The sequence below is a fragment of the Trachemys scripta genome, chromosome 2, assembly GCF_013100865.1.
Source record: "Trachemys scripta elegans isolate TJP31775 chromosome 2, CAS_Tse_1.0, whole genome shotgun sequence".
In the NCBI taxonomy this organism is placed as follows: Eukaryota; Metazoa; Chordata; order Testudines; family Emydidae; genus Trachemys; species Trachemys scripta.
Window position 1 is genome coordinate 95,521,930 of NC_048299.1, and position 26,929 is coordinate 95,548,858.

The 26,929-nt window shown below is 41.1% G+C and overlaps 1 protein-coding gene across 1 annotated transcript in view; it reads left to right on the forward strand.

The window, feature by feature from the left end:
- The window catches only part of CNTNAP2 (contactin associated protein 2), a 1,628,923-nt gene that overhangs the window by 1,005,907 nt on the left and 596,087 nt on the right, over positions 1 to 26,929 (forward strand). Inside the window, exon 10 of the mRNA XM_034761282.1 lies at positions 25,014 to 25,185. Coding sequence (XP_034617173.1) covers positions 25,014 to 25,185 — 172 coding nt within the window. The remainder of the gene's footprint in view (positions 1 to 25,013; positions 25,186 to 26,929) is intronic.

Here is a 26,929-nt window from a genome sequence, read left to right on the forward strand (position 1 = left end):
CAACTAGGAATACACTATTTTGTGTGTGTTCTGTCAATTTTCTCCCCCTAAGGAACCCTCAAGCTCCATAAATCCAAATCTTCTTAGTCCATTAAAGACTAGGCCAGTGGTTCCCAAACTTGTTCCGCCGCTTGTGCAGGGAAAGCCCCTGGGGGTCGGGCTGGTTTGTTTACCAGCCGCGTCCACAGGTTCGGCCAATTGTGGCTCCCAGTGGCCGTGGTTTGCTGCTCCAGGCCAATGGGAGCTGCTGGAAGCGGTGTGGGCTGAGGGACATACTGGCTGCCATTTCCAGCAGCTCCCATTGGCCTGGAGCAGCAAACCACAGCCACTGGGAGCCGCAATCGGCCAAACCTGCGGACGCGGCAGGTAAACAAACCGGCCCAACCCGCCAGGAGCTTTCTCTGCACGAGCGGCGGAACACGTTTGGGAACCACTGGGCTAGACTATATTGTACTACTATAAATTACAGTGTTCCTTAACTATTTATTACTAATGTTATGTAAATATACTTGTCTGAGACATAGTGTTAAATTCCCATACATAAATCAAGGTGCCTAAGAGTTGGTCTCCATTCTTCAGATAATTTCACTCTTTTTTCGGGGGATGTACAATGTTCTTTGCTCTTCAAGGTGAGCAGTAACCCCTGCTGCGTGTTTTGTGCTCTTTTTGAGAGAGCCACCTCTGAATTTCCAACATTAATGAGAGTTCCCCAAGGATTGGTGTGATTTCATGAATACTAGAATACCAGTTTACCTAACTCTTACCATTTGAATCAGTAATAGTCAGACCCTCAGTGGTTCAGGAGCCAAATCAGTGATCAACATTACCCAAAAGAGCCACAGTCATGTGAATTCAATGTTTCATTGTACTATTCCTATTTAAACAGATTGACTGGGGAAATATTTAGTTTATATATATATAGTGACGGTGCAAGGCCAGATGGCTATAGAAAAGTAATGGGAGATAGAAATATTAGCCCCAGGTTAAACAAATCCCTGGTACCAGGATAAGTAAATGGCAGCTGCTCCAGGTCAGTTAAGACACTTGGGGCCAATTAAGAGCTTTCCAGAAGGCAGGGAGGATGCTAGGTTGATTGGGACACCTGAAGCCAATCAGGGGCTGGCTGAAACTAGTTAAAAGCCTCCCGGTTAGTCAGGTGGGCGTGCATGTCAGGAGCTGTGAGAAGTTGTGCTGTTGGAGAGATTGAGCTGTACACACCATATTAGGCACAAGGAAGGAGGCCCTGCGGTAAGGGTGAAGTGGAGCTTGAGGAAGTGGGGGCTGCTGTGGGGAAGTAGCCCAGGGAATTGTACGTGTCCTGTTCCTAAAAGGTCAGCTATCATAGCTGATTCTAATAGGGTCCCTTGGCTGGAGCCTGGAGTAGAGGGTGGGCCCGGGCTCTCCCCCCCCCCCACTTTGTCCCCTGATTAGTCACTGAGACTGGGAGACAGCAGAGACTGTGCAAGGGAGGATAGATTCTCCTCATCTCCCTCGCTGGCTTATGATGAAAATGGCTCAGTAGACTGTGACTCTTGTCTCTAGAGAGAGAAGGGTTAAGTGGAGGGTCACAGTGAGCCTCTGAGGCTTGCAAAATCTGTCAGGAAACGCAGGACCCATGGAGAAAAGGACAGAACTTTGTCACTATATATATCATGGAATATCAGGGTTGGAAGGGACCGCAGGAGGTCATCTAGTCCAACCCCCTGCTCAAAGCAGGACCAATCCCCAGTTAGATTTTTGCCCCAAATCTCTAAATGGCCTCCTCAGGGATTGAACTATATATATATATATATATATATATATAAATTTTCTCACAGCAAATAATTTAATAACTTAACTTAACTGGCTAATAACATATTAACCAATAAGGATGCTTTTACTAACTTAGATTGGTTATTAATTAAATCAGTGTTTTAATATCCTGTGCTGCAAAGAGCTGCAGGAGACACATTAAAGAGCCACTTGTGGCTTGTAAACTGCAGTCTGAGTATCACTGATTTAAATAATGGGATTGAATGAGCTGATACTATGTGAAAATATAAGCTGTGAGTAGCATACAGATGAAAAGCAGACTATGTCTTTAAATCATGGTATATCTCTCAAAAACGAAAAACTGTACTGTTTCCCACAATTACTTTCTGTATATTGCAGTGATAACGGATGTTGATTTTCATCTAGGATAGTTGTGATTTTGCCCCATATTTCCCCTCAAGTTTATCATGTTTGATAGAATTCTTTAGAATTTTTGATACTTCAAACAACTTCTTCCAAGAATATAGGAATACACTCTTTATTCCTGTCAATCATTTATATTGACTGTTGGAGAGACTGATGCATTCAAATTTATATTTGTATAAGGGGTAAATTTTCAGCTCATGCCTCTTTGTATTCACTCTCTAAATTGTGTACATACATTTGTCCACACTCTGCAGGTGCAAACATCTGCATACACAATTGTAAGAATTTGCACCTGCAAAATCCATTGGGAGAAATGAGTTTTCTGAGTGCAAATTCTGCTATTTTTGCACATGTAGATACAATTTTTAAAGTGCGCACTGTGGCATTTACACTTTTAAAACATGGGCTCATATAGAGGCTCTGGACAAGCCTAAGTGAAAATTTGGCACCTAGATTATATATATCCCAACATGTAAACTGTATATACTCTATATAACCACATGGAAACAGGATCTGGTTTTTCAGATGTAGTGGATTAGTGCATCTCCCATTCACTTTATTTGGAGATGTAGATGATCAGCACTATTGATAATGGAGCTATGAATGCATGTACTTATATATTATACTGTGGGGTTGTGTATGTGTCTGCAATAAATACACTTGAAATTGATCTTTGAAGGCGATGGAAGAATGCCTGTACAGTGTTATTTCTACCAGAATATTGGAAACTGTATTTTTACAAAGTAATTTTGCAAAGTAATGCACATTGTGCATGTGCAAAGTAATGCACGTTGGAAAACATAATCCCAACTATATGTATAAAATGATGGGGTCTAAATTAGCTGTTACCACTCAAGAAAGAGATCTTGAAGTCATTGTGAATAGTTCTCTGAAAACATCCACAGTGGCAGTCAAAAAAGCAACAGAATGTTGGGAATCATTAAGAAGGGGATAGATAATAAGACAGAAAATATCATATTGCCTCTATATAAATCCATGATATGCCCACATCTTGAATACTGTGTGCAGATGTGGTCGCGCCATCTCAAAAAAGATGTATTGGAATTGGAAAAGGTTCAGAAAGGGGGCAACAATAATAATTAGGGGTATGGAACGGCTTTCATATGAGGAGAGATTAATAAGACTGGGACTTTTCAGCTTGGAAAAGAGACGAATAAGGGGGGATATGATAGAGGTCTATAGAATTATGATTGCTGTGGAGAAAGTTAATAAGGAAATGTTATTTACTCCTTCTCCTAACACACGAACTAGGGGTCACCCAATGAAATTAATAGGCAGCAGGTTTAAAACAAACAAAAGGAAATATTTCTTCACACAATGCACAGTCAATCTGTGGAACTCATTGCCAGAGGATGTTGTGAAGGCCAAGACTATAAGAGGGTTCAAAAAAGAACTGGATAAATTCATGGAGGATAGCTCTGTCGATGGCTATTAGCCAGGATGGGCAGGGATGGTGTCCCTAGCCTCTTTGCCAGAAGCTTGGAATGGGAGACAGGGAATGGATCACTTGTTGATTACCTGCTCTGTTCATTCCCTCTGGAGCACCTGGCATTGGCCAGTGTTGGAAGACAGTATACTGGGCTATATGGACCTTTGATCTGACTCAGTATGGCCTTTATATTCTTATGTTCTTACTGGCTTTTTCATGCAGACTTCAAATTTTCCTTTAGTGTATGTCCAGGGAAAAGTTTAAAGAAAACAAACAAACAGTGAGATAGCATGAAATGGCTGTGACTGTGATAAATTCAAGCAATTGTGTATATGTTGCCACTTTTATCAAGTCTGAGCATTTTGAGTGAACTTTGTTCATTATGTTTAGGGCTAGATTTCAATCTCAGATGTAATGTGCACATAACTGTTTTTTCCTAAAAATAGAGAGAGACAATTTCCTGACAGTATAGTCAATTAGATTATGGATATCTCCTGAGCTCTCTTGCAGGTATTATTTAAAGTTAGACTTTTGGCTACACTGGCAAGAAAAATCTTTCACATAGCAGGAAGATGGACTAGATAGCCCAGTATGGTGGGTTTTTTTTTAGTCTTTAATTTCTCTGATTTTTTTGTCCCAATAGAAATGTTAAATCTTCAATGGTAGCTTGTAGTAAAGATGATACTTCTAAACAAAAACAGTTGAAGGGAAGTGGATAAAGTGCTGTGAGGGGGAAAAGTAGTCACTAGTCAGTGGTAGTTAGTACCTTGCTGTATTGGAACCTTAGTGCTTAAATCCTGAGTATAAAATGTGTTTGATGAAATTTAATGATTTCACCTGTACCTTTTCAAAGGCCAGATCTACACTAACCCCCTAATTCGAACTAAGGTACGGAACTTCAGCTACGTGAATAACGTAGCTGAAGTTCGAAGTACCTTAGTTCGAACTTACCTTGGTCCACACGCGGCAGGCAGGCTCCCCCGTCGACTCCGCGGTACTCCTCTCGCCGAGCTGGAGTACCGCAGTCGACGGCGAGCACTTCCGGGTTCGACTTATCGCGTCCAGACTAGACGCGATAAGTCGAACCCAGAAGTTCGATTGCCAGCCGCCGAACTAGCGGGTAAGTGTAGCCAAGGCCAAAGTGATGCACAGGATTTTAGCAACGTGACTCCTAGTGAAGTCACTGGTAGTTCCTTAGACTGTGGATAATTCATTTAAAAAATATCTAGAGATGTCTGAAATGTCATGTTTTCTTTTCTTACTATTCATAGCATTTTCATTTCTTAGTATATATTTGTAGGTTTGATCTGTGTGGACTCAGGGCCCAGAGGGTTCTTTTGAATTTGAATAAGCTGAAAAACTCAATGAAAACCACTGAGTTTCTTTCTGTCCCTTGCAAAAATAAGGTAAACCTGTAAATGGCGTGTGACTGTGAAGAAAAGCCCTAAATCAGCACATATTCCCCTAAAAGTATGCCCAAAGTCAGTTAATGGCTTTGACCTTAGCAAACCTTTACATTAACCTGCTTTGTGTTTCAATTTTATAATTAAAACCAAAAATAATAATCATGTAATTTTGATACAGTTGCAAACATTTTGAAAGCCTGAATACCCTTAAAGACTCATTTGAGGAGCCTTTCTCCCTGTCCTGTCTGGCTAGAAGGGAGCCTAAACATTATAATTGATTTCCATTTCCTCTATACATCCAAAGTTAATGCAAACTTTTCTGGATCTTTTAGCAAGTCAGTTTTCATCTATATTACATTACTATTACTTATATTTTTCTTGGAGAAATACTGAGGGTAAATAAACTTTCTTTTTCATTATAACACAGCATGTAATATTTTCCTTTATTTTTACACTCTTTGAGGCATCACTACAGAGAGGCCTATGTGTATAGCAGTGGTAGAAGAAACCCTTTTGAAAGGCCCAAGTTAAGCTCCTGTCAACATCTGTAGCTTTTAAAATGCATTCAACCAGAATTTCTATGATCATTTAGAATAATTAATAATGTAAATGTTTCAGTGCATAACAAAGGAGATTTAAAAAAAAAACCCTCTTAAGGTTTTAAAAATAATTCCTAGTCCAGTTTCTTCATGTAAACAAAGTTAAGTATTTTGCAAAACTCTGAATGGCCACATATCATTGGGTAATCCAGTAAGAAGTCGTGGATTTTGGCTGCAGTATAGAATTATTTTCACTGAATTTCTATGTATGCCTTAAAAAAAAAAAAGAGAGAAAGAAAAAGGAAAAACAGATTACCATAACTGAATCTTCTTTCAGAAAAAGATTCTAGGTTCTATTGGAAAAGAATAAGCTATAACAGCAAATTTCTATATAGTGAACTGCTGTAATCCCTGATATAAAGCAAATAATACTTACTGGAATGTATCTCAAAATAATGTTGCCAATGAGTTTGTAAAGACCACAATGGAATTCTATGTAGCCTCAATCCTGCACCTCTGTATTGAAGCCAAATTCCCATCGACTTCAACATGGCTAACTGAAAACTAAAGGACAAGGTATTACTATTTCCTCATATCCCTCCTTCCCCCCCCCCCCCGATTTCATAGACTTTGCCTTCTTTTCAAGTGACTGTCCTTTTCTATAAAACATCTGAAAGCTCTTTGGTGTGTGCACAGGGTGTCCCCTGTTCAAAAAAACTTGACGGACTGCTGAGGTGAGAATGTGCACCTCCAAATTGCCATCCCAGCCCTTTGCAGTCCGAGTCACTGTACTTTTTGAAAAGGCAGTCTTCTAGGCATGAGAAATCTGCCTGGGTGTATTGTTAGCAGAGCTAAAATAAGCTTCACTTACGTAATCATAGCTGGTGACAGTTTCCTTTTTTTTTTTTTTTTAAACCACTTTACTAACAGGAAAAATAAACAAACTCTTGGCTTCTTCTCCAGGATAATTTTATTAATTTCACCTATTAGAGAGAAGGGGAGGGAGAAGGTCATGGAGGATAGGTGCATCAATAGCTTTCATCCAGGATGGGCAGGGAAGAATGGTGTCCCTAGCCTTTGTTTGCCAGAATCTGGGAATGGGCGACAGGGGATGGATCACCTGATGATTACCTGTTCTGTCATTCCCTCTGGTGCACTTGGCATTGGCCATTGTTGGAAGACAGGATACTGGGCTAGATGGACCTTTGGTCTGATCCAGTATGGCTGTTCTTATGTTGTTGTGTGGTTTCATTGACCAAAAAGAAAACCCAAACCTTTAAATTTTCCTGTACCTAGGAAAGAAGATTAAGATTTCAGATTTATTTCTGTGTATTACTACACTTGCTCTGTATTGTCTTCTGTCAACATGCATTACCTGCTGTGAGAGGACTTACAACATTGGGGAGGTTGCATGAGTGTCAGAAAAAACAGAATATTTGCTAGAAGTTGGTGTTCATCTGTTGCAATTGTTTGTTTCATTTAATCTTGTATGATTAGTGTGATTACAGGAAATTAAAGCTGCCTAAATGATCCTAGTTTCCCCATTTGTTGTGAGAAAGAAGCAGGATAAAAATATAAGTGTCTGGTACTAGCAAGGGGGAAGTATTTTCTAACATTAAAATGTTGAGTGGAGGTGGTGGGGGGAGTGATATTCTTTACAGGAAGAAATTGGAGTAGGAATTATTTTGAAAAATTTAGCCTTTTTTAAATTCCTCTACTGTGCAAAGCAACATTCACTCTCTTAATGGTGCTAAATTATTTTAGAAATTATGGCAAATGCATTCTAAAATGTGTTTACAAGAACTCAACATATGTATTCAAATAGGTGTCTTCTTCTACTGCTATATTTACAGCACTCTGTCCATGCTAATACAGGTTTCACCTGTGATAATATTGTCCCACATAGGATATCTCCATTTATTATTATCTTCTAGAACTAGAAGGGACTCTGAAAGGTCATTGAGTCCAGCCCCCTGCCTTCACTAGCAGGACAAAGTACTGATTTTGCTCCAGATCCCTAAGTGTCACCCTCAAGGATTGAGCTCATGACACTGGGTTTAAGGAGGCTAATGCTCAAACCACTGAGCTATCCCTCCCCCCAACAACATTTTGGGTTACTGGCTTTGATTGTGATTTTCTGGCAGATACATGTACTATAGATAAAGTTAGATTCAGGAAGCATGATACTCTGTGTAATTACAGGTTAGAAATGCTTGTTCTTTGTTTTTCAAACTGTGACAAAGTACCTACAAGCAACAATCCACACAGAAATATGGGGCTAGTTTTGGTTAATAGTGCCCATCTGAAATTTGGGTATACAGTTTCTTTCCACAGCTCAGTCTGGATGAGGATAACTATACTGCAGATTGGGCAGCACTTTAATTAATTTGTACTAACCTGGTCACATGAATGGGTCTGCAGACAATTGAAATTATATTTACCTTTATTATTACAGTATGAAAAAAGCAAATAGGTAACTACCCACTGAGCATTTTGAGATTACTGCTCATATTTTGTGCTGTGCACTTTAAAAATATCAGGGAGAAAGGGATAGTGATATTGTGAATCACTGTTCTCATTTGTTTTTGCCTTGGACTTCATCTGCCTTTCTTTTTTAATTAGAAAAAAGTACTGTACATATATTAGCGATGTATGTGTTGGTCAGAGTTAAGGCTGACTATAAAATATGTGTAGTGAATTCTTGCCTGACAATTTTGTTATTGACCAAAATATATAAACGTAAAAGTAAGAGAATAGTCAAATTTACTTTAGCTAATGGTTTCTATATTTTGTAATGCTTAGGGATTTTTTTAAAATTAATCATTTTGTTCTTGTTATATAGGTTATGTAAGGTGAAATAATGACAAACACAACCTTAGATATAAATTTAATGATGGTGTAGCTAGGAATTGTATTAGCCACTGTGCAAACTTCATTAATTTCTCATTGAGGTTGATTGTGTAATTATTATCTTACATAAACTACTTAAAATATGATTAATCAAGAAAAATCTAAGCGTTGCAAAGTATGGAAATTACTAGTTAGGACAATTCTTATAAATCTTCCATTCTTACAGTTTGTACATTCAGCAGATAATACTGACATTAAAATTCACCTTGCATATTTAACAAACAACCTTAATTCTGCATCACAATACACATATATCCAGCATATCATTAATGATTAATATGCTGAGTTTTTCAGCTAAAGTGGGAAAAGGGATCTAAGATTTTAAAATTTACAAGGTCAGAAGGGTAGGAAAGCCACTGTGAACCTGAGCCCTTTCATAGAATACCAGGGTTGGAAGGGACCTCAGGAGATCATCTAGTCCAACCCCCTGCCCAAAACAGGACCAACCCCCAGACAGATTTTTACCCCAGTTCCCTAAATGCCCCCCTCAGGGATTGAATTTACAACCTTGGGTTTAGCAGGCCAGTGCTCAAACCACTGAGCTATCTCTGCCCCTCCCTTTTAAGGATCAGAGAGCTCTTTTGGTTTTAAATGAATAAAAGACATTTCTTCATTGCTGCCCAGAAATTTGAGATTCTGCTGCAGAGACGAGGAACTCCACATTATGGAAGTAGCAGAGACTCTTGAAGCATGTATGAACAGATAAGCTCCACAAACTGACTACTCTGCAGAATTCCTAACTGGGGAGATTGGGTCCCTGTGGCATTAGGATTGATGGAGGGCAATGGGAGCTGACTGGGAAAGTCAGCATCTTGGAGAAACTAACAGAGCCCTAGGAATTAGAGAGAGTTCCTTTTTAGTGCCTTAAAGTAAAATCACAGTTTCAACTGCTGTAATTGACCCCAGTTTTAAGCAGAGATAAGCTGCACCCATGCAAACCATGGTTCACAGTGGTTTTGCTTGGCTATGCTAGGAATTTGCACTTGTAGCTAGCCACCAGTGGCTGAACTGCCCCCTCCCCTCAGCCCACTCCCCTAAACAAGCTTTAAATGCTTTCATCTGTGGTAACTGAACCAAAAAAAATGTTGGTGAAAATGTGGCCCTGGTGTAAGCACACTGAAGGCACTGGAGTTTACATTAAGAATGAACTGGTCCAATAGGTCCTTTAGTAAGCCACCCTACTCAAGCTTGCGTTATTTTACCTTTAAACAAACTTGCCATAGCGATATCAAAGCCAGAACTTTGGAGTGGTTGCAACACTTACTAATATTACATATGCTCATACAAAAGCAGCAACTTAGGAAGCCAACTTACTGCCAACAGTGGACAATCTTTTCTCTCCCCCACACACACTACAGGTCTTAAAGATAGTGAGTTATGATAGTATGTTTTCTGCTGTTGCTGCCACTCTGAACAAAATTGTCTATGGTAGGACCCATATTCACTACATTTGGGAGAGGGGAGAGAAACAACCATTTTGAAAATATGATCACTATTTATCCTGGGCTCTTATACAATAGAAAGCCTGAGGGTTGAATGGATGTGTTAGGCAGAATCTGTAATGTACAAAAATTTTGCAATTTAATCATTATTTGGCTTTCTACTGTTGCATCTTCCATTATATCTAATGCAAGAAGAATTGCAGTGGAGTATTAGATTAACTTAAATTAGTCAAGACTTATGATGATTCTCATTCTTATATCTCCTCTCCAGGTAGGAGAACTCTGATGGACTAATACTGTGCTTCCTACTCAGGCAAAACTCCCTCTCACTTATTGAGACTTTTGCTTGAGCAAGGAGTGCAGTATCAGGCTTAGAGTTTGTGTCAAAACTAAACAAAAAAACAGCTGGACTTCATGTTGAAGTAAAATGTTAGCCATGTGGTGCGAGCAGCATACCAAGTGTTCCATGACTTGCAGGCAAGTACTGTAGGTGCTTCAGCAGCAAGGCCTTGTAGGTGTTAGCTCTAGTGGGTCCCAGTAACCACTCAGACACATGGCTAAGTGAAAGGGTATTTTACTAGGGCTGGCAGGAAAAGGAAAGTTTGCAAATACTCTAGGTACGGAAGCTTAAATAGCTACAGTTCAAGTGAGCAGTAGCAGTGAATGTTTGGGTCTCTGGGTGTCTAATCAAGAGTCAGGGCTCTTCAGGCCTAATGCCTGGGGTGCCCTCTCCAGTCCAGTCTCTATTCAAGCAACTAGGGGATTGCAGTTTTCAATTCCACCTCAGTTAGTATCTATTACTGGGGGCCTCTCTGTACTGGCGTGTTGCCCAGCCATTGCTGCTCTCCTGTAAGTCCCACACAGACCTGCACCCAGCTGTCATGTCCAGCTAGGGTGACCAGGTTTCCAGTTTTCAACTGGAACACCCAGTTGAAAAGGGACCCTGGTGGCTCTGGTCAGCACTGCCAACCGGGCCATTACAAGTCCAGTCGGCAGTGCTCCAGAGCTCAGGCAGACTAGACCCTACTTGTCCTGGCACCGCAAACCACGCTGTGCCCTAGAAGCGGCCATCAGGTCTGGCTCCTAGGCGGGGGGGCCACGAAGCTCCGTGTGTTGCTCCCACCCCAAACACTGGCTCTGCACTCCCATTAGCCAGGAACTGCAGCCAATGGGAGCTGCAGGGGCGGTGCCTGAGGGCGGGAGCAGCGCGCGCAGAGCCGCCTGCTGCGTCTCCACCTTGGACCTAGGAGCCTGCCTTAGCTTCCCCCGCTGTGCTGCTGACCTGGAGCCGCTGGAGGTAAGCCCACACCCCAACCCTGCACCGTAACCCCCTGCCCCAGTCCTCAGCCCCCTCCAAGCCCAGAACTCCCTCCTGCACCCCAAACCCCTTAAGCCTGGCCTCGCCCCAGAGCATGCACCCCCAGACAGAGCCCTCACCCCCCCCGCCCCAGCCTGAGCCTCTTCTCACACCCTGAACCTCTCATTTCTGGCCCCACTCTGAACCCACACCCCCAGTTAGAGCCCTCACCCCCTCCCATACCCCAGACAGAGCCCTCACCCACCCTGCTCCCCAAACTCCTGCCCCATCCCTGAGCCTCTTCTCACACCCTAAACCCCTCATTTCTGGCCCGACCCAGAACCCACACCCCCAGTTAGAGCCCTCACCCCCTCTCATACCCCAACCCCCTGTCCCAGCCCAGTGAAAGTGAGTGAGGGTGGGGGAGAGCGATACACCGAGAGAGGGGGGGACGTAGTGAGTGGGGGGGCAGGGCCTCAGGGCAGTGGAGGGGCCTTTGGGAAGGGGTTGGGGCTATGGTGTTCAGTTTTGTGGGATTAGAAAGTTGGCAACCCTATGTCTAGCAGTTACAGTCTGATCCTTGCTAAAGGCTTGACAGGACACACATTTAACAAGGAAGTAAATTAAATCTTAAATCATGGAAAATAACACTGAATTTCCAAACAGATTTAAAATGCACCAATAAGTTTCTGAGCATCTTGGAATCTAGACAATGTTAAAATATGAAATGAAGTGTATGTTTAGATTATTACTTATAGATTTACATAAAGCCCCTCACAAATATTGGCACTACAAAAATATGTACAGGATTTTTGTCATCCACCATTGAATGGAGGTGGTTCTTTTGAGTCAAAGAGGGTGTGAAGAATGACCTTTGCATTGAAGTTGGATAGGTCAGAATCTAATTGCTCTGGTTGAAATTTGTCAAGTACACACAGGTTAAAATGCCTGTAGTTTTGAGACTGTTGTATTCTAGCTATAGTCCTTACTTTCCTTTACAGTCAACCTTTAAAGATGCAGTACATTTAACAGAAATATTTCACCACGTTTCCTCTGGCAGAAATGAATAAATAAGGGTTTGTCAAACTTTTGAACACCAGAGCAGAAATTGCTCCAATCTGCAGCAAAAAAAATGTTGCAACTCCACAGAGATCCTTATAGCAGCAGCAGAAGAAACTTCATTATTATATTTGTCCTGCTCCCTCTGGAACATTTTTCCTGATTATTAGAAGAATAATAGCAATATTTAGCCTTTTCATCTTTGAAAATCTTTACAAACTTTAACCAATCTCTGCTAGAGATTCTTGTGATTTGCATTCTTATGGGCTTTATTAATTATTGTAGGATCTGATCTCCTGGCTCCTTTCTCCACAAATTCTGTTGGGTGAAAATGCACTGACAAGACTGATGGAATGCTATTTCAGCATCAAAAATGGCAGCTGCAGGTGCAAGATAAACACCACTGAAATATTAGGATTTATTTAGGTGTCTCATAGAGTGTAAGGGTAGAAGGGACCATTGTAATCACGTAATCTGATCTTCTGTATAACACAGGCCATAAATCTTTTCTGAAATAATTTCTGTTTAACCTAGAGCATATCTTTTTTAGAAAAAAAAAAATCTAATCTTAATTAAAAATGGCAATGATGGAGAGAATCTACCTTAACCTTTGGTAAATTGTTTACTGAACCTGAAGCTATAGCCCAGGGGTTGGCAACCTATGGCACGCGTGCCAAAGGTGGCACACGTGCCGATTTTTGATGGCACACGGGGCGGGCTGAGCCACTCAGTCTGCCACCGGTCTGGGGTTCCCGCTGCTGGCCCCTTGCCAGCCGGTGTCCCACCGCTAGCCCCACTCAGCACCCGCTGCTTGCCTGGGTGAAGGAACCCCAAACTGGCAGTGGGCTGGGACCCCAGCTGGCAGGAGCCAACAGCCAAAACCCCAGAGTGGCAGCTGGCTGAGCCATTCAGCCCGCCACCGCTCTGGGGTTTCCACCGCTAGCTCCTGCCAGCAGGGGTCCCACAGCCAGTCCCACTCAGTGCTGGCTGCCGGCCTGGGGTTCCTTCACCCAGGCTGGCAGCGGGCTGAGACCCCAGCTAGCAGGAGCCAGCGGTGGAAAGCCCCTGCCACTGTGGAGTTTCGGCTGCCGGCTCCTGCCAGCTGAGGTCACAGCCCGCTGCCAGTCTGGGGTTCCTTCACCCAGGCCAGCAGCAGGTGCTGAGTGGGACCAGCGGCGGGACCCCGGCTGGCAAGGGGCCAGCAGCAGGAACCCCAGAGTAGCAGCAGGCTGAGCAGCTCCCATAGACATTCATCAGTTGTCAGCAAGAAATTGCATTTTAAAAGTATGTGATAAAACCTCTTTCAACTGGATTACTTCCAACGGGATTATTTTTCTAGGAGACTATCTCATCAACACTAGTAACTCCTTCTACCGGCGTTATGCCCTGAACAAAAGACTCTGACCTGATTTATGCCGATGTAAATCAGTAGTCACTCCAATGTAGTCAAACCAGCTGGAGAATTGGAATTAGGCCTAGCGAACACAGAAGAAGGGATGTTTCCCAAAGAAAAAGAGAGAAAAATAACAACAAAACACAAGACCAGGCACCATCTTGAGGGAGAAGTCAGCACAAATGAGTTCATAAAATGCAAAGCAAATGAGTTGTATAAACTAACAGTGTGGTAGGAGAGAGTTTCACTTAGAGAGAACCTATCATAAATCACTCAACACTCAGTTTTGCGGTGCAATTTAAGAAAATATTTTTCATATCTTACTACCTGCTGCTCTCTTTTCCACATGGATAGGTGTTTGTACGTACAGCAGCTTTGCAGAATTCTACTCTTCTAGGGCAAGTAGGTTTTTTAAATATCAGATATATCCTTAGTTATTTTTTGTCAAACTTTATAATAAGGCTAAGTATTACAATGCAGTTACATAGCAATTACAATAAGCTTTTGCTTTTCAGTGTGCATTACTACTGATTCATATGATCAGAAGCTGACTAGATGCTTGATTTACTTCGTACCATCCCATTGGTGTTCTTAATACATATTCTGTTGGAAGCCAAGTATGGAAAATACAATGTATTAACACTGTGACTTTTCTCAATGCAGTTTATAATTACATTGTAATTACACTGTTTTTTGCTGTGTAATTAGTTAGCTTTTAAGGTTTGATCATTTTATCCATTATCCTGAGAAGAGGTGGGCAACAAGTGTGTTGCTTGGGCTGCTAAGTTTCATGACAGCTCAGTCTTGCCAGGCTGCTGAGATTGCATACAAGACAGAGAAAGACAGCTTGGAGTAGGGTGTCATATGGTCCTATTGCCCTGAATTGAGGATGTTTTTGGTACAGACCTTCTAAAAAACGTTGAAATGTATTACCAGCACGCGAAGCCTTAAATTAGAGTGTACACATGAAGACTTGGCACATCACTGCTGAAAGGTTGCCGACCCCTGCTATAGCCCCTTTCTGTGCATAGACAAATATATTAATAATTATGCCGGTAATTAAAAGAATACAAAACAACAATTAGCAATCAAAAACATCAAGCGGATACTTCCCAGGTGCACAATCAGAATTTTCCTAAGGAGGGTGCCCAGAACTCACTCTTCCCCTGTTAAAGCCCCAGCCACTCCCCATCCCATGGCCCTTAGCGCCAGGGCCCCATGCTCTCCCCACTGGACCCATGCTCTCCCCGCTGCACACTTCCCTCCTGCTGCCCCAGACACAGCCCTGTGTTTTTCTCCCCCATATCACCTTGTACCCAGCTCAAAGCTCTTCCCACTGCACCCAGCCCTACAATCTCCCCATCCCATGCTGAGCCCTGAGCTTTTTTACCCAGAAAGGCAGTCGGTCTGAAAAGCACCATTCCCATCAGGATCCAGGCAGTTCTGGGAGTCCCAGACCCCGTGCTCCTTTTGCCTCTCTACATCTCAAGGAAGCACCAAAAGCCCAAATCCAGTTCTCCCACCTTTCTGGGCACTAGGGATACCCAATACCCTCTCCTCTGCCTTTCTCTGGAGGGGATAGGGACGCCCGGTGCCCATTGGAACCAGAAGGACTGCAAAGGTGTGGGGAAAGTGCAAGCAGGCACACGGGGGCCAATACCACTCAAATTAGGCCCAGCCATCGCTCTCTCCTGACAAAGAGGTGGCCAGGCCAAATTTCTCATTCCAGCCAGGAGGGTGTCTTGGGTCTCCTCCTTCCCCCTCCTCTTCATTGCACCATTGACACTACCTCAAGGATTTATTTCAGTGTACCCCAGGATTCCTGGTTAGTCATGTTGTAGATCCAATCCAATAGATCTCATGAAAAATCTAGAATAATCTGTCTATGCTTCTCATGTTGTTACATCATCTTTCACCCCTCCCACTAAGAAGACATTGACAAATACAGAACAAAATTACTTGGCATCTTATGAAAATGCACAGTTTGCTGAAAAGCCAAATGGGGAGTGTGACTGCTAGTCATGTCAGTCACCCCATCTGTGTGGCAGTCTCAGATAATACTTGCCCCTCCCAGATGTTGCACATCCTTTCAAATTCTAACACGAGTGATTATATACTTAACTCTGTGCAGCCAGTGAAACTGTGAGTAGGGCTAGCTGCTTAAAGTAATAATTGACCCTCAGACTAGTGTTGTTGAACCAAGTTTCATATTTCAGCAATATTACCAGTAGGTCTCTGCTGGATAGAGGCCTGATTGATGATACTGGAATGCAGACTGACCTAACCATTGTCTTTCTGTAAACATTACGTTGTGTGTTGTTTGGAGTTCTTTTTCTTAGGCCAATTTTGAGATGTAGGCCAGATCTCCTCTTGATACATACATTTTATCTTTTGGATAAGATTGACTAAGATTTTTTTTTTTTGTGGTTTTGTAACCTGTGAGAGACACATACTTGTATTTTGTATAAGTTTTGGTTCTCAGTGGAGATGCAGTACATGAATGTCTGAAGAACTGATCGCAAGTGATATATCAATGAGGAAGCTGAGATGTGTCATGAGTTGAGTGAATATTTCCTGGAAGATATTAGGATACAATCATCCAGGTAGGATTTATGGTGCCAGGATCGCCTCCAGAAGATATAGATCGCTATGGAATTTTCCAGCAAGCTTCCCTCTTATCTTGTCAGCACTATTTCTTTAAGAAGAAGAGGTAGTCATGCTTGAATCAGTACACAGCAACAGAACTTAGAATAAATAGGCTTTCTGCAGCCCACTGTAAGTAGTTATCAGTTCCTAGGCTGGTCTCTGTTAGCCAATCCCTCTGGCCAGTCCCAGATGTTGTTCTTCCTAGAAAAGAAGACAAATTCCTCAAAAGGTTTACAAAGCCAGTTAATTATCCTGGTAATTTTTTTCTTCCTTAATCTGTAGTGGAATATTTATTCCTATCTAATTTATTCTCTTAGGAGGATCAAGCCTTGTGTAAGAGGCTCCAACTGCAGTCTTTCTGGCTTCTTAGTGTCCACACTGATCCCTTCTTACTGCTTGGGTGCCTGTGAGGTGTATAAATTGCATAACCATTGTCCCTGTTCTGTTGGTCCAATCATGGACCAATCGTGCATTAGATTGGTCAACATATAGCCCTTGTGACCCTGTAGCCAGGAAGTGAGGTGTTCAGTTGGGGGTTGGGCAATTATGACTCCCTCCCTGCTGTCTGAAAATTACATGCCCACCCACTCATATATAGAGCAGTTGGAGAACAGCTGGTTTTGATAAAAGTTTATGTAGCTGTGGTGGTAGTGATACTGTTTTTGTGTTGCACTAAATTCTGCATTTCTCTGTTTGAAGGGCAATATGGGATACAGGTTATTTATTTTCTGAGCTTCTGCAATGCCTGTTTCCAACTCGGTATTTGCATAGGTTGTTCTTCCTGGGGAGAGGTGGATTTTATTTCTCAAATCTGTAACTAGGAGACTGTGTGCGTGAAACACACCTGGTGAAGATGGGAGGGATGGGGTGGGTTGGCCTAGTGATAGTTCTGCTCCCTGCCAATGGAGAATCTTTTTGTGATTTCTGAAGGCAATTAATTAACGTAGGCTGGGTGGACCTTGTGATCTTTCAAATCCAAGGATTGTGTAGGTGATCCTTTGGTTTGTCATGGCTAGAAAGGGAGGTATGTGTTTTGGTGATTGGCTCTGACCGGGTTTTAAGAATACTTTTGTAATAGCCTGGTATTTAGTTTATGCATTCAATAAAAGTCATGGCCTATCTGCCATTCTCTATTGACATTTATGATTATCCTTGTTTTGGGATATTCACAGTAATGGAATATTATTCTAGTCAAAGCTTTCAGTTAGGAAAAGTGTTTGGAATTCTGCCCTACCGGGTAATATGTCCAAAGGGCTGGACTTGGAAATGCAGCTCAACTATGCACACCACAGGTCATAGTGGGGAGTCTTTAAATGACTTCCAATCTCTTTACTTCTGCCACTTGCTCTGTGCAAGGCTGGTTCTTCTCCGCTGGGCTAATGCAGCTTGTAGGTTCTAATTTACACCAAGCTAAAACAGCCACAAAGACCCAAAAACACAGCTGAGGACGACCCCAGCAATGCCCCTTTTCATCTGGTGACCCTCGCTTTCCTCCTCTATACCAATAGTCTAGGGGTATGATTGTGTTGGCTGTACCTTATTAGAGGATCACTGGAGTGATTCTCCCCAGCTTTAGTGACTGATTATGATGTCAGTATAGTGCAAAATGGCCACAATGTACCAGAGAACGTGGCCCATATTGTGTTCTTGCAGATCAGCAATGATTGCCTTACAGTGTTGATAAGAATTAGATAGAGGTCCAGATCCTCAGCTTGTGTAAATCAGCATAACATAAGTCCCCAGTGCTGCTGCTTTTTATCATCCGATAGTTTTCTTCTCTTCTGGTTTTTGTGTGTTTGTTTGTTTTTTTTTTTTTTTTTGGTTCTGCAGAGATGCACTGAGATGAAAATAGAAGTCACTCAATTCAGTCCTTTTGCAGTTCCTTTAATTGAGCTTCTTTAATGCTGTTATAACAGATAGTTTATAGTTTTCCAAGTTTCTGGTCTTGATCACACATCACACACTGAAGACCTGATTCTGTTCTCAGTTACACAGGTGTAAATTGATTGGATTTCAGTGAATTTGTTTTGGATTTGCACCAGTCTGAGATCAGAGTCTATTTTCCTTTCTACTTTCTATTAACTTGTGTAACTCCAATTGTTTTTTTTCTCTTGAGTACACTCACAGCCACACTGAAAAAATTATATTTAATGATGCCAAAAAAAAAAAAATATAATGGAACATTTTAACTGTGCATAATAGCTGCATATATCAGATACAGCTTAACTATCATTTAGGCTCTGACTAACATGGTGTTGCCTGAAAAACAAATAATCTAAGACTTTGTTTCCCTCTCACCATTCTGGAGTTCACTGGGCCTTTTGATAGAATTGCATTGTCTTTACTTAAATTTTGTTAGACACCAAGTTGCAGACACCATGGAAATGAAAAACAAAAACAAAAAAACCTACTACTAATCACTGGCAGCTATGAGAACAATTGCTTTGTTTTATTGATTAGTGGTTTCTGTGGGCAGGTGAGCCAATCAGTGCAACTAAGAATACTGAATGCCAGTTAACCTCCTGCATTGTCTAGCTTTGAATCTGACAGTTACTATTTTTGAGGAAGAGACTTCATTTTTTTTTTTAATTTAAAAAAAATGTATTCCAGGAAAATAGACACCAAATACCATCTGCACATGAAATCAGCCTGTCATTAATTTGGAAATTAAAAACAAATAATCTAGAAATAAGCACTCCATAGCAATGTTGACAAAAGCTCTAGTGGCGGGGAGGGAGTATCACAAGAACTTTTGGGGAGTCTCTTTGAAAAAAATAGCACTTGCATTATACTTCAAAGGGCAACCGAATTTTTTACATAAAATGCAGAATGAGTTCTACTCACATATTCAGAGTATAATTTCAAATATTTTATTTCATTCTTGGGCCACATCTCAGCTCCGAGTAATACATCAAATATTTGTAATTGTATGTTGAATGTAAGTATTTGTTAATTCCTCACTATACCGTGAATATGAATCTATGTTCCTTAGACTGCCTGGCTTATAAATGTCCTAATTTAAATGGTTCCAGCTATGCTATGAAGTTAGAATATCAGTGATGTGGGGGGGAGTAACTTTTGTTGACACCTTGGCAGAGCTATTGCTTTCCATCTGTTGGTAACTTCCAATCAACTAAAAGTGACATTTAACCTCAAGGAACCTGAACTAAACCCTCTTTACTGAACCCCAGACTTTGTGAAAATTTAAATCAAGATCAGGACCTGGATCCAGATTTCCAGCTCCTTCCTATTTCTAACAGGCCAGAATGAAACTCTTGACCCAGACTCCCCTGAACTATGGGGAAAATTCGGGTTTGTTCCATATCTGACCTTTGCAGCACAAGCCCATCTCTTTTTTTCCAGAAGGGTTAGAAACTTAATTTAAAAACAATAAGATACTGAGTGAGTGTGGTGCTGGTAGTGGGGGGGGGGAAGCTGAACAAAATAAAATACAGAAAGATCTTGAAAATGATAGAATATGTATCTCTATTAGATTTTCAGTTTGTTTCTGAGCATAGCTAAACATTTTTTTTAAAGAGTGGATATCCAAATTACATTTTGTATGCAGTCTAAATATGTATATATTCTTCTTGTCAGAAAGAAAATCTATAAAGCATTGTCCACATAATGTGTGCACTTGTTACTTGGCCTTTCTCAGTGACAGCACTGCTGTCTGTCCTGGTTATAGAACTTGATTTAGTTTTTATTTCAATGTGGATAGGATCAGTAAGTAGATCATGTTCTAATACTGGAAGTCTGGAAGGTGAAAACATTTGTTTTTATTGTTTGTGTTGCAGTAACACTCACAAGGCGCTAAATGGTTTCCAGGAATATAGTAAAGTACAGTCCCTCTCCCAAAGAACTGGAATTTTCAAAGTTGCCGTAGAGATTTAAATGTCCAAGTGCCAATAAAATTACTGGAACTTGGACATCTGTATCTCCTGGGCAGTCACATAGTCAAAGAAGACAAACACTATATGAAGAATGGAGGAGAGAAATATAACAAAGCCTTATGTGCAAGACATATAGATAGATATAGTTATGACTGTGTTTTAACCCTCTCCCACACCCTTTGTATGTTTTTGTATAATATAATCTAAATGTTAACTATACACAACTCTCCCTTTACCTTGCTGTTACTAGCTGAAAGTTTCTTGTTGGCATCATGGTAGTAGTGGATCTTGATGTGGGATTTGAATGAAAAGTTGGTCAAAGCCTTATGGGCAAGTTCAAGGAGGATGTGCAATACATAAAGGGATGGTGTGGAAATTGCACAACAAAGATGGCTATTGGAGAAGCAGACCTATGGTAAAATACTGAGAGGCCCTTGGGGGTGAGGATTTGTGTATATAATTACCTTCTTCCAGAATTATTATTATCCTTATTATTTATTTGTATTGCAATAACACCTGTAGGTCCCAATCAGGATCAATGTCCTTTTATGCTAGGCACTGTACAAACACATAACAAAAAGACAGTCCCTGCTTTAAAGGTTTTACATGATGAGCAAGCAGCCTGGAGAGCACCAAAGTATCAATGAGATAGTTATGATTGTCATCTATTCAAATTTATGGGACTTTGGCAAAAATTAGAATCCAAAATTGATCAAGCCCGAGTGTAGAATGTTGTCATGGAAGACTAAAGAGAGCTTGTTTTATGTGGTCAGTTGTACTGACTCTATTGTGATGCAAATGTTTTCAGTTGCTGTGATATAAGGCTTTAGCGCTCTGAAGCTATTTTGGACTACTCCAGCAATGGTTTTGTTAGGAAACTCCTATCCTTCTCCAACAGGGGGCAAAAGCTAACAATTTCTTTTTAAAACACTATTCAGTACAACTCTTGTTGGGCATCTACTAACCAGTGACTTAGACAACTGCCTCCATTGAGTTTTACCTTGAGTAAGCTGATTGCAAATATTCATTTGAATGATTTTCAATCTCAATGGAATAGTAAATCTGCATTTTTGGGCCTTGACTGTCTGTACAGATGAAGTTACTGAGTGGAAAACAATTTCTGCTTCACTAGAACCACCAGAGGGCAGTCTGAAAAGAATGGGAATTTTGGAGTTCCGTGTAGTGAAATCTTTTTGTGCTTTAGTGTTACAGTAAGATGAAGTTTAATTGTATTAGACATAATAATAATAGTGTTTAAATTAGTCAGACATAAAAACAGCTTCATTATTATTAATTTAGCTTTTTTTTCTGTTTTTAATCAAGCAGTGAGTGGGTTGACTTTGAGAATGTTTTTAAATGATACATTTCCTTCCTGAAAACATCCCTAAATGATTCTGGAATAATACATTATCTGCTGTAGTAGATTGCTGGGCCTAATCATGCAATCATCACTCAGTTTTTACTGAGGTAAAACTCCTAATGATGTCAATGGGGCATTGCCTGAATAAAGATTGACTATGGGCTGCAGAATTTGACCTGCTGTTTTTATTAGTATTTGAATATTCATTGTGTGATCATTCTTCTTTTGACTAAATTCTTTCCTTTGTACCACAAAACATCGCTGACTTCACTGGGCTTGCATGAATTCAGCTAAGGGCAGAGTTTGTCTTTTTTTTTGTCATTAACCTTGGGTTAATTTAATATTCAAAGCAGAAGAGTAATATCACTGGCTTGAGCCAGAGGTAGCCAGGGCATAAAGTGCACCTGGAGAAAGGGGTTGAAGACCCAGAAAATTCTACAACTCCACCAGGATTGCTGAGGAGCCACATTTTAGTGTTGCCTGGGGAAAAGGTCTCTGTGATTGGCTCCCACTCCCCTGCCTCTTAAGGCAGAGACGCCATTGGGAGCTGCTGAGTTCTGCCTTCCCCCCCCCCCAGGAGCTGAAGCCCTTCTCACATGAGGAGAGGCGAGATAAGGGAGCAGAAAGAGCCCAGCTGCTCAAGGCAACTTTTCCTCCTTCTCCCCTCCTGTGAGCACTGGCTCCTCTGCTTCTCTCCTGCTTTGCAACACCCAGCCTGGAAAGGGGGATGAAAAACAACTAGAGCTGAAGAAAGACCAAAGGTGAGGCTGGGGCAAGGGGGGACGCTGGAGGGGGCAGAAGTCATGGAGGGGCAAAATTGATTACAGGATAGGCAGATGTGGTGATACTTTCATTTCTGTCAAAAATAGATCCTCCACTTTTAGCACTGGACGCTGTGTGCACAAGCTTCCCCACACAGCCCTACAGTGCACCTCAACTCTAAACAGCCACATGTTCTGCCATGGCAGGTTTTGGGTCCTTGCTAAGGAGAAGTGATACCAATCTTCCTGATAGTTTAATGGTATTAACAAATAGGGAACTAGACTGAAACAGCCCAAAGGTTTCCCTTAACATCAACCACCATTTCAAACCTAGCTGAAGAAAGCATCAAGTATCAAGCTTGCATGGCCAAAGGATAGACAGGATGACTTACTTTTTTCCATCTCTAGATTCTATGATGCATCATAGGAATTAGTCCAATCATTTGAGGTGTTGGAAATTTTATCATTGGCTCCAGTTGGAGCAATAGCTGTACATTGTAATCAGATGAGGGTTGTACACAACACTTCTCTCTCTTATTCAGCACAACTATTTTTATCTTCATTTTGACCATAAACAAAATAAAGAACAAAATGGACAACACATCCCCAATTACAAGGATATATTAAAGAGAAGAAACGAGGTTGAGCTATGGGAGTTTGAGCCTAGAAATAAATAATTCAAGGTTCTGTTCCCACCCCTGCCACTGTTTTGCTATGCAACATTGGAAGTCTCTTATTTTATCTGTCTTGTGTTACTATTATCTGTAAAATAAGGTTAATTATAGTAATGACATATGGATGTTTGAGGCTCGATGAGTTATCCATAGTGCTTTGAGATCCCTGATAGAAAGGGTTACATAAGTACAAAGCAATCATCATTATTCTATAGTGCCTTGCAGGTGGTTGTTTTTTCCTTTAAGAACAGAACTAGGTGAAGGGGTAAAATGATCAAATATTTCAAGTGTTGATCTCTGGGTAGCTTTCAAGGTTTCATCATATTACTGTATATCTCCGATATGGCATACCCATAATACTTTTTAGAGAGGAACAGATATGAGCTTGTATTATGAACAAGGAAATCTGACAAGAATGCAGTCCATGATAGGCACCACCCTCCCACCTCCAAATGATTATATATACGATGTTCTTTGATCAATAGGAGAACATGACTAGAACTGTGTAATTTTCACAGCTATTGTGGTTTAATGAAAAAGTTTAAAATTGGCCATTTGGTATGTAAAATATATTAAAAAGTGGAAAACATAGAATTGAAACTTTCTACCAGTGTTTCATTTCTTTACATGAGTAGGGAGGGGAGGATGGCAACTTGATTGGACTAATCTGGACTGTTCTTGGGCTTTCTGAGGCGATCATCAAGGAGTATTGGGGGGAAAAGGAGAAGGAAACCACAGGGGGCCAAATCCTTAGCTGGTGTAAATAAGCATAGCTCCTTTGAAGTAAACAGAACAATACTGATTTACATCAGCTGAAGATCTGGGCCTTTATTTCTTTAAGAATGTATTGAATAATTTCTAATGCCTTCATAAAGTATTGTTTGGTTGATCCTGGCTGTTAAAATGTGTGTTTAGGAAATATGAAGTTGCCCTGTAATAATTGCCTCCCCCTCCCCCCCCCCGAAATAAAATGCAACTGCAATCATGAGCAGTTGTTTCCTCCATCCTATTGTTATACCCAAAGGAATAATTTTCCCTGTAAAAATATATTTTTGCTGTATCACAGGCTGTCAAGTAGGCTCCACTTTGATTGAAAAAAGGAACTACTTTCAGAATGCAACCACTGCAACCTCAAAGGCTTTGTGTGGATTGTTGTGGGGGGGAGTGGCCCTTTTAGTGTCCTTGTCCTGGGGGGGTTGGAGAAGGGAGATGGTCAGGAACAGGTGAGGCATTACCTGAGTGGGTGGGTGGGTGGGCCAGTAAGGCTCAGGTAAGCTATTGGCCCCTATGCACCTGGAGGAGGGTATATAAACCTTGCCCCTACAGCTTGAACCCCCTCTCACACCTGCATTCTCACCTCTGTGATTAGCATAAGGTTTGGGGCTGCTGTTGGCATTGCACTAGTCACCTTTTTGGGATTAGGAAGAACTTTATTTGCCTTACTGCCAGATTGGGGTGGGTTTCACAGCTGCTCATGGACCTGATTGGGTCAGTCAGGTAGTACTGTGGTTCAAGATCTGACAGTTTTGCAGGTGACAGGTGTCTAGTACAGGTACTCATTCCATAGGGGGTCAGGTTCCCTAAGAAATCAGAGCTGGAAGTGACTTAGGAGGAAGGCATCCCCTGAAGAAACCGGGAAATAGGGTTAGGGTTCCTATGTTAGGTACAGAGAAGATAAAACCCTCTTTCCCCAGCCCTTTAACCGTCAGAGTAGGAGAGGGTGCTTGATCCCAGCAACAGGCTGGGGACCAGTTGTCTAAGGCTAAAGGCAGCCCTCCACCAAATGGAAGCAATTAAGGAAGGAATCATGACCTGCACTGTACACGTTATTACTGGACGATTCCCAGATGAACTAGTAGAGTTGCAACTTAATTAAACCTCATCCCTTGCATTTTGTCTGTCTTCCCACATGGCCAGGACACTGTCTTTGGTAACAGGAAAAGTGCAGCTTTGAGTTCTAACATCCACTGAAGTTAACAATGCTCTTGCTTTCTCTGCTCCACAGGGTTCCTTACACAAACAAATGACACGGATCGTTCCCTGCTCCAGCTCTCATTCCAAGGATGCATGCAGTTTATTCACGTGGATGATCAACTGGTGGATTTGCATGCAGTGGAGCAAGGCAAACTGGGAAGCTTTGCCAATGTCAGCATTGATATGTGTGCCATTATTGACAGGTAAGTAAGGGAATAACCATTGACAATAACCAACAGAGTTTAAAACTGCAGATTCTGAAAGCACACAATGATATGGGGGGGGGCTCCCTTTTCCTCAAAGCCATGTGGTTCATAGGGCCTCTGTGTGGCCCTTATTATCTTTTTGGATCGGTTATTACTATTAGAGATGTAGCTGGAAAATGTAATGTCATATAGTTGATTCTGGTTTATTCAAACACGTAACTGTTTCAGAGAAAAATCTGTGAAAGTTATCTTGGTTTTGAGTCAAACTTTTAAAATCCTATTCGAAGTACTGTGGGGTATATGAGAAATATGGATGTTACAAGGAGATTGCACTCAGAATCCTGCTGGCAGCAGAATTATTTGTGAAGCTGTGAGGAGACTCCATTTTGTAGGACTTCATATTGTAGTGGGGTGGAGTTATTTGTGAAGTTTTTAGGGAAGTCTGAGGAATGGATGTTATCTCTTTTATAACATAGGTTTTGTTCTTCTGGCTTGCCATTGGGTGACTATAATATAAATCCAAATTTTACTAAATATAAAGAGAAATAAAGATCCCCGTTTGTCCAGCAGAGCCAAAATGTGTTAACCTTCTGGGCTACTGCACACCTTACCTATTTCTCCAAGCTTTTCCCGAGGGATGGTTTGAGTTGGGGACTGTAGAATTTTTAGCAGGGTTTTGATGTGGTCATTGGTCATAGTAGATTTTAATGTAATGTGGTAAATAATTTGTACGAGTGCATAGAGTTTTAGATTGGACCATTTTTTTAGAAAACGAAAAATAAAGAATGGGTACCTGAGGAATTCTACTTCTTGAGTAAACAAACTATTGGATACATTGCAGTTCATTGTACTGGAAAAGTGTAAGTATGAATAGTCCATAAAGATTTACTTCTGCTTCCTAAACAGAATAAAAGAACCAGTTAGTGTCAGGCCACAAGAGCAAAAATACAGATGATTTAAAGGGACAAAATCAGTGTGCTGGCACCTTAAAGAAACAAGCAATTTCATCCCCAAGGTGAATAAATTGAATCTTGAGATCCAGTATGCTGTGGATGAGCAGTCTCTTGGAACTTGGCTGTAATATGAGGCTTTCCTGAGAGCACTTAGTTCCTCAGAGGAAGATAATGGTGCACATCCCCACACACGTGCATGTAATAAATACAAAAGCTTTGCTAGAATAACGCAGGTTCTGGCACAAAGTAACAAAGTGAGTTTATAATTAAGGCAGATGCTTACTCTGAACCCAGGTCTTTCAAGCACTTATGTATGTTCACTTTTATTGCTATCTGTTTAAAAACATTTCCCATCTTCCTGTTTCCTAGTGAAATAAGGAAAGGGAGCAATGTCTAACATAACCCAACTATCTTGGCCCCTAATGGAAATGGCTGTGACCTTCTGCATGCATTTAGCTCATTTGCCAGGGTGGATAAAAACCGATACTCTTTTCTACAAAAGGAAAGAAATTAAACAGATTTTTTCATTTAAATTAAATAAAGGTTTATCTTTTAAAATGATTTGAAATTGACAATATATGTTAAGCCCTAAACATATTATAATCTATTGAAAGCATTTAAATAAAATACAAAAATAATTAGTAAATGTTGCCAAGTTTTAAAGAAAGCCAAACCACTGATGTAGTGGCAGTCACTGGTTAAGCATCTCGAACCAGAGTCTGTGGAAGTGCTAAGCCAGCTTTTAACAACAGTAGTCTCTGCTGCAGGTGCAGAGAGAGTCTTCATTT